General features: G+C 37.4%; 1 protein-coding gene across 1 annotated transcript in view; it reads left to right on the forward strand.

The window, feature by feature from the left end:
- EPC2 (enhancer of polycomb homolog 2) overlaps positions 1-4399 on the forward strand; it is a 108651-nt gene extending 104252 nt beyond the window's left edge. Inside the window, exons 12-14 of the mRNA XM_060106974.1 lie at positions 691-850; positions 1790-2123; positions 3138-4399. Coding sequence (XP_059962957.1) covers positions 691-850; positions 1790-2123; positions 3138-3210 — 567 coding nt within the window. The 3' untranslated portion in view covers positions 3211-4399. The remainder of the gene's footprint in view (positions 1-690; positions 851-1789; positions 2124-3137) is intronic.
- Positions 4400-9107: the final 4708 nt, after the last annotated feature.

Genomic DNA, 9107 nt, shown 5'->3' on the forward strand with positions numbered 1-9107 from the left:
AAAAAAATTGCCACTAGGTGAGGTTTTCCTAGGCACCATTAAATGATTGACAGTAGGGATAAGAGTAAAAATACCTTATAAAACTGTATTGCCAGAAGAAAAAAGCCCTGCCAACACCTTGATATGAGCCTGTAAGACTGATTTTGGACTTCTGGCCTCCAGAACCGTTTAAGAATAAACTTATGTCATTTAAGCCACTAAAAAGCTGTTAGTAACAGCTAAGCAGTTTAATACAGAATCAAAAGGAATATGACCATTCAATTTGCCTTTGTTTGCCTTTTCTGAATCTCAGGTATTTCCAACCTACTGAAACATTAGGCTAAGACACAGTTTACTTTGGGACAAAAATGACTGATAGTCATCTCTGTTATTTCATTTTGCCCATAGTATGTAGACTGTCAAGTATTTTTAATGGCATTCATTAACACTTACTGGAAAAATGAATAGGGCATTAAAGGTGTGGGTTGTTTACTACCCTAGTTCTTTCTCATAAATAATTGCTTCCCAGTTTTTAGTCACTTCCCTGTTTCATATGATGAAAATAGCCTGTGGAGTCCTAGATCTCTTAACCTAAACGCCTGTAACAGTTCAAGATGAAAAAGGCAGCAGCCTCTTGAGTTTGCTCATTTCTTAACATGTTCGTGAACTCATGTCTGAAAAGTTGAGAGTTTAATTTTGTTTATTTTATAGGGCTCAAGCACCTCTGACTGTATGTCTAAAACACTTGACTCAGCCAGCGCCCATTTTGCTGCATCTGCGGTGGTCAGTGCACCCGTTCCAAGTCGCAGTGAGGTAACCAAGGAACAGAGCACTGGCCACAACAACATAAACGGTGTAGTCCAGCCTTCAGGTAAGCCTGTTGTCTCATGTGATACTTACTAGCTCAAAGTTGCAACTCAGTGATTTGAGGTATGGTTTTTGGTTTTCAAATCCAAGGGGAAACATCGTACAAGAAATCAATCTGGACTCTTCATAGTATCTATGGATATGTATGGTGGAATAGCTGGATGTTTTCTAGAATTCACATAGAGCCCGCTCCCTGTTTCCTCCCACCCCCACTGGATTCCTACCTATGTAACACTTCACCCTGCCTCGTTTTATCCACATACTGTCAGTTGCCTCACATCTTAGGAAACACATCGAGCTAATTGCTAACCATCATCGTTGAATCATTTGTACCTTTATAAAAAGGCGAAATACAATTTATCAGTAAATTGGAAATTGGGTTTACCTTCCCAGTCTTACATACTCACAGGCCTGCTTTCTCTGACTCCTCCTCATGAAATACAGTGTTGCTGTGAACGTATTTCTGCTGCTTACTACCGAGTCCTCAAAGATTTGCTGTTCCTATCAACCCTCAACTACTGCTCAGACCCTAAGGTTTTCCTCTTGCTTTTACATATACCCATGATTGTGATTGCCCTTCCTTACTGATGTTCTTGCATGTGTAAATTCTAATGGAAGTCCAACCTTCATCTGCACCTGCCCTCAATCTCCAGAGAGGACCTCTCTGTCCTATTATACAGTTTCCAAATACGGAGGCAGCAGAATACTTTGCAAACCCTTTTGTGTAGGCTAGTAGAAAGAGGGTGTCTTTGGGGTTGAAACAGGTGAATATGTTACCGATCAGAAGGTCTCTTTGGAGAGGCCGTTATGTGGAAGGTTAATTTGGTATTTAACTAGATTACAAATGCTTGCATTTCTTTTTATTTTTAAGTTCCTAATTTTTTAAAAAGTTTAATGTCTCATGACTTGAATGGAACGATTTTTTTTTTTCCTTCTTCTTCAGGAACGTCTAAAACATTATACTCCACCAACATGGCTTTATCATCCAGCCCAGGGATTTCAGCTGTACAACTTGTAAGGACAGTTGGCCACACCACTACAAACCACTTAATCCCAGCATTGTGCACAAGCAGTCCTCAAACACTTCCCATGAACAATTCCTGCCTGACAAATGCAGTGCACCTCAATAACGTCAGTGTTGTTTCTCCAGTCAATGTGCATATCAATACACGGACTTCAGCACCATCGCCAACAGCCTTAAAACTTGCCACAGTTGCTGCCAGTATGGACAGAGTGCCAAAGGTTACTCCTAGCAGTGCCATCAGCAGCATAGCAAGGTGTGTGTGTGTGTGTGTGTGTGTGTGTGTGTGTGTGTGTTTCAAGTATCATTCTGTCCCTTTCTGCTGGCTATCCTGTAGGAGGAAAAAGACTTTTTTTTTTTTTTTAACCGCTCAAGCAATAGATGTCTTGTCAATTGATTGACTTGCTTTTCAACAGATACTGAATATCTGCTTAGTCTAAAGCTCTGTGACTTAGATCATTTGTTTGAGGTCACTGGTAGGATGTTTAAATGCCAATCAGAACTGTAAAAAAAAAAAAAAGAAAGAAAAAAAACCCACATCAACTTGGGAACCACCAAACTGAAAAAATACATCCGTCTATTTTAGAAGCTTCATTTATTCTTCTATTACTTCTTTGTAGTGTAGACAGTCCAGAAGGCTAGAGTTGTTATTAGCTTCCAGAGCTTTAGTTTTCAAATCAAAATTTGTATTTTCTTCAATATTATACACAAAGGGAAAGTAAATTATTCTATATATATTTTTAAATTGAGAATATTCTGGAATTAACTAAATCCATGATAATGTATTTCAGATTTTTTCTTTCTATGACACTAATGCATAAGAATCAAAAAAATTGATTTGCATGGATTAATAACTACATGACCTTAAACCTGTAAAATTAAACTATAGTAGAAAATAATTTAAGTAATATTGTGCTCCAAATGATTATTCTTTTTGAGCATCATATGCTCCATCTATTGTAAAAACACTTGGATTGTCATATGTTATATATTTCATAAGTAATTTACCATTGGCTTCTACTGAAATATTGTGTTAAATTACTGTCTTTCCTAAGTAAATAGTTATAATCAAGTTCTTAGGAATTACTAGGATTTTTTTAGCTGAAGAAAACTTTTCCTCATTCCTGTATAGAAATTGTAAAAATGGGAGATGTTCTTCTGCAGTATATGTTTTGTTGTAATTACATAAAAATGTAACTATAAATACTAAGTGATACACATGATATTCTATAGAGTATTAATGTTTATTTTACTCTTTGCCTTATTATAGAGAGAACCATGAACCAGAAAGATTGGGTTTAAATGGAATAGCAGAGACAACAGTAGCTATGGAAGTGACATAACCTAAAACATGTGACTTTGACCTGTGCTGATGGTGTGCAGTCATTCATATTCCAGCTGAATGCAAAAGGCGACACTCTGTGGATCACAGAGCATAACAATGGACCTAAATGGACTAGAGTATATCGGATGTTAAATCGATATATGATGTATATTTTGTAAAATTGGGAAAATCACTACCTTGTAATATAGTTTATTTGTATCATCAATATTATTTCTGTTACTTGAATAGTAGATATTCATCATCATGCTTTTGCACTTGAATTTGCAACTGAATGGATTTTAAAAAATAATTCTTTAATGGGATCATGAGCATGAAATGGGATCCTGCATCACTTGTTTTAACTATTTATTTTGCCATGTTTACATTTTGTATCTTGTAAAAATAAATCCAACTTTGTGTCTAAAAAGTTAAAGATTCATAGCTAGGAAATGAAATTCTTGTAATTTTTTTCTAAAGGAACTGTAAAGTTTTCACTTGGTTCATTTTGTTTCACAATTTGACTAGATGGACTTTTTGGTAAATACTTTAGTGGCATTTCACTGTCAAATATGAAGTTCAAGGCAAAATAGTATTTTCTATTACTGTGCAGGGGAAAGGGATGGATCGATACATGCAAATTTAATGTAGTAACTCACTTTTCCATATATTTTGAATGTATATTTCTATTTATAATACCAGTTTATAAAAAATGATTACACAGAAAAAAGGACTAGGAAAAATTATGCATCTAGCACATTTAAACTGTGCAGGTATGAACATTTTTCAAGGATTACATTTTATCTGAAGACTGCATATTTTAACTGGCTTTACCTGTACCACACCACATAAAGGATATTTTGCCAGGTATGTACTGCATTGTGTGATTGCAGTAACCATTGGAGGTCTAGATATCGAGCCATCCCGGGTGCTGGGTGGGGGGGTCGTGGCAAGATTTTGTCTTTTCAGTTTTGGAGAGGTTTCCTGTGGCTACAAGGCAAGTAACGGGTTGGAAAACGTCTGACTGTAAGCGTTGGACACCTTCACAGTGTAGTGTTTTAGTGACTTTTTTTATACGGTTCTTGTATATTAGATACGTGTAGTGGTGTTTCAGAATGTTTGTTTATGCACTAGTTCAGACAACTTTCCCTGTTACTTGTTCTTGATAAGTGAAAACTGCAGGGAAATAAAAATACATATCAAAACATGGACATGCTGCATATGTGTTTATTTCACAATGTGCACACAGTATAAGTGAAAATTTAAGGGAGATGATAGCACTTAACAGCACTTTTCATTTTCACAGTGCTTTCCAAGCATTAATGAAAAGAATTATAAGAAGCTCATCTGTGGGCACTATTGGGTTTCAGATAATCCAATATAAACTACCTTTGATATGAAAAGTTCTTAAAATATTTTACAGAATGTAAGTAATTTGCAGTATAACATTCATTGAAATCTCATAAATGAGCCTCATTTTATAAATAAAAGTTTAGAGTAGAATTATATTGCAAGGGGTTTTGTCAAGTAAGTACTGGGAAATGTAAATATTTTTAATGAATATGATTAAAACCATTTCAAACTTCATAATTTTATACTTTACATTTTTTATATCTGCAGTCCTGAAAGTTGTAAATTGATATGTCAGTTGATTTAATGGACCAGGGTTTCTGCTGAGAGTGGTTTTTATTCAGGTCCTGAATATGTAAAGCAATTTATGGTCAAAACCATAGGAAAAAATAAATTTAATTTCTTCATTGGTTGTGACCTGATAGGATCCATGCTCGTTTCTTCCATACTACCTCTGGAGTTACTCATTGCTGATGATATAAAGAAAATAATTTTGATTTGATGTGTAGTATGACTGTGTTCATTCTGCTTTTAATTGGATGTATCTCCTTGCTATTAAGAACTCAAAACAACTTTAGTGCTGATTTCGGAGAAAGGTTTTTATTTCCATTTTACTGAAGTAAAGCATGAAGCAAATTTGCCTTGTGATACACATGTTATAAATAATATAAGTAAAACAAAGAACTGTATTTGTACAGTTTCTGGAGATGTGGCAAATCCAGAATTTATCAAAAACTGATCACCAGTTTGTTTTTTTGTTTTTGTTTTTTAAGTAAAATAGAAAAATTAAGCCTTCCTTATTTTGGTGATTGTAACTGTTCCACAGATTTCAGTTACTTGCACACACATTTTTCCAGTGCTTTTCAAGAACTTAAGTGACATATTTGTTTTTACATTATTAAATTGAAGAGTTTATTTTTGCACAGGTCCTCCACTGGACAATACCACCATTTCTTGGTTTTTCTGATGAAACTAATATTAGTACTTGTAGTTCAGTAAGCTTCTAGAGTCCTTGGAGTGTGTTTTTTGATGGAGTGGTTTGTTTGTTTTAAACAAAGGGGTAACTTTCATGTGCTGGGGTATCTTGTAATTGAGTATAGGTAAAAATAGTTAAAAATTGTATTTTTCTGCCTTTCTAAAGAGAGTACCCTTTTTTCTCCTGGTAATTCAAGATCATCATTATGATTAAGATACAGCTCTAAGTATATTTGAAGATATGTTACATATCTTCCTTTTGCAGAAGACCAAGGGAAAAATTAAAATATCTGGAGGGCACATTTAAAAAATATATACAGTACACACACACATTCTATCTTCTAAAAAAATGTTGAATAGGGTATTTGCAACTGTGCTTAGTGGGGTTTTTTTGTTTGTTTGTTTTTTATTGCCAGGGTTGTTTTTTGGGGAGGCAGGGGGAGAGTAGTAAGAAGTAGTAACATTTCAGAAATTGCTCCATAGTGTGTACTGCTGTATTTGACTATAATGCTGTATTTCAAACAAATTTTATTGACCTGTATGTACACCTTCGACTGAAAGGTTTTGTTGTCCCTTAACTAACTTGACAAACTATTACATTTCAAAAGGTTAAGGGTATCTCAAGTAATTCTGAATATTATGTTCTATAACAGAAGAGTTGTTCTTCTTTTAACCACAGCATGATAACAGCAAGCATCGTGGAGCATGTCGAGTTCTCTCTCGGTGACGTTTTTCATTGAGTCCTAACAATTGTGTAAAGTACTATTATTTTTCCAATTTTACAGGTCAGGAAAATGAAGTTTAGAGAAGTTCGGTAACTTGCCTTATGCCACACAGCTGATAAGTTACTGAGCCAGGAATGAAATTCGGGTAGTCACCACACTTTTAACCACTGCCTCCCATCTTTAATGTGAAAGAAGTACCCTTCAAAGGAGTACTTATTGTACTTCTCAGTCCACTTATTGACAGCATCTGTGTAGCAGAGTTTTAAATTTCATCTAGAAAACAACCTCCTCCACTCTTAACACCATCAGGCAATTAATGTTTGTTTTTTGCTTCCCAGACTGAGTGCATTAGATCCACCTGTGGCTTCTAGCCATCCATCAATCAAACCCAGCCCTATCAGGAGGATAACTCCTCTGTCTGCCAGACCTAGCCGGTAAGTGCTAAAGCTCTCAACCAGCACAAAGCTTTGGAAGCTGGGTCTGGGCCAGGACGTGGCTGAGTTTAGCCCTTTCTGGACCTTGGTTTCCCCATCTGCAAGATGAGCAATTTCCTAAAACTCTAGAAAGGAGGCCACCCTGCCAAGCTTGGTGCAGGTGTACATGTGGCCCATGTGTCATTGGTTTCTCACCAAGAAAGTAAATCATGTGGGAGCTAAGGCTGAGCATATGGTTAGTCTAGAGCTGCTTTTTTTTAAGTCATTACTGTCATCGATGACTGTAAAGTATTGACAATTGTATCATGTAATGCAACTTACCCTGTGCAGAACTAGTAATTCTAACCAACTTCAGTGACTACAAGTCTCAGAAGGGCACAAGAATTACTTATTTTTTGGAGGAGGCATCAGTGGGGAAAACAAGACATCACAGTGCAGTAGAATATCAGAGAATTTGTTGAGCTGGGCTTTAATCCCTTCTCTGCCATTTAATTGGCTGGTGATTTTACCATCTTCATATTTCCCAACTTGTATCATAGGACAGATGGGTAGAATTAGATAACCTCTGACATCTCTGCCAGCTCTGATGCCATAGGAATCAAATCTCCCCCTACCCCTCTTATCCTCCCCGGGTGGCTCCCTTGCTTTCCAGGAAAATCACCTTCCATGCCATTGTCCGTATCCATTGACTTACCAGCACCATTCAAAAGGATCAATACCAAATCAGACCCTATGTGCCTTCCAACCACATCTTTTTCTATTCGTATTTGTCTGAAGGGGGACTATTTCTTATTTCAAACACATGAGCTTAAGCTTTTTAGTTGTGACCTACTGCAAAGCTTAACATTTTAACAGGGAAGAGGAAGGTAACACTGAGCCACATATTTCTTTAGCAGTAATCTATTTGGCACAGGATTTTAAGCATGGGCTGTCTCGAAATGGGGTTTTGTATCAAGATTAAGAGTTATGTGTATACTTAAAGATGTTTTGTTATTCTCATGAAACCTCTCTTGTAATGCATATTTGAACAAAACCCCTACTTCCCTGGCTGGCTGACTAGAGTAACACTGCAGGTCAAGAAGATGATAAAATTTATCTGAACATTGACCCTCCCCCAGAGTGAACATCTGTTACCCTCAGGAAAGCCTAGGATCACTGCAGTTATCTTCCACTGATAGAACAAAAGAAATCTACTCCAATCAAAAAAAATTATTTCACCTGCCGTATACAAACTTGATTTGATAAATAGCACATTCTAGAGCAATGACATTTTCCATTTGCCGTTGTTGAAGACCTTTAACCATTAGCGTATGGAAGAACACTGTGTACTTCCTCTGCTCAATCCCACAGCCACGAGGGGTCATGGGCACACACAGCTCCTGTCTTACTAATGGCTGTCTCTCATGTGCTCTTCTCGCTCATAAGTAGATCTTGGTCAGTGACCAGGTAAGCCCAAATTAGGAATAGCCAAGATGCAGGATTTCAGCTTTTAACATGAGACGTCTATATTAGTTACCTACTGCTGAGTAATAAGCTACTACAGACAACACATACATTACAGTGTGGGCTAGGAGTCCAGCACAAAGCTGAAATCAAAGTGGCAGCTTCTCTTGTGTTCTCTGGAGGCTCAAATAGGGGAGGATCTACTTCTAAGATCCCTCAGGTTGTAGACAGAGTTCACTTACTTGCGGCTGTAGAGTTCCTAGGAATTTGCTTCTTTAAAGCTAGCAATGGAAGAGTTTCTGCTGCGTGACATCTCTTGCTTCAGGGAAGACGTAGGCCTTTGTGAAAGGCTCATCTATAATCAGGCCCATGCAGCCTGGTACACTTTGATTAGCTCAGTCAGCTGATTGAAGACCTTAGTCACATCTGTAAAATCACCTTTGCCATATTCTATACCTTAGAAGCAAGTCACAGGCCTTGCCCATACTCAAGGGGTGGGAATTACACAAAGACATAGGTACTAGGGGACAGGAATTATAGGGCCACCGTAGTGTGTGTCTGCCACATCTGTGTAATTGAATTAACTCCAGCCCACTCAGCCCACTCTCCCCATCTCAGTATACCTTGGATTAACCTCAATGGAACTACATATTTATATAGGGAAACGATTTAAGGTGCTCTATAATGCAAACATTTTGCTATTTTGTAAGTAAGTCTTAAGTTCCACAGGCCTGGATGTTGGGCAGCAGGTCAGGTCCAGGCTGGAGCTAAGCCTGCTGGCCAGCATCAACACAAAAACCTTGTGGAAATGAGTGAATGAGACCAGCTAGAGAAAGAGTAGAATGGAAAGAGGAAAAGTATGAAGAGCAGAACTCTGAGTGTCTGTGATGAGGCCAGGGGAAAGTGGGGAGGGGCAGAGGCAGAGGAAGAGATTGGTAGCAATCTTGGAGGAAGACCTGGATCCAGGGGTTTCTAATTTCCTTCAGAAGAAC

The sequence above is a fragment of the Mesoplodon densirostris genome, chromosome 8 (genome assembly GCF_025265405.1).
Source record: "Mesoplodon densirostris isolate mMesDen1 chromosome 8, mMesDen1 primary haplotype, whole genome shotgun sequence".
NCBI lineage: Eukaryota > Metazoa > Chordata > Mammalia > Artiodactyla > Ziphiidae > Mesoplodon > Mesoplodon densirostris.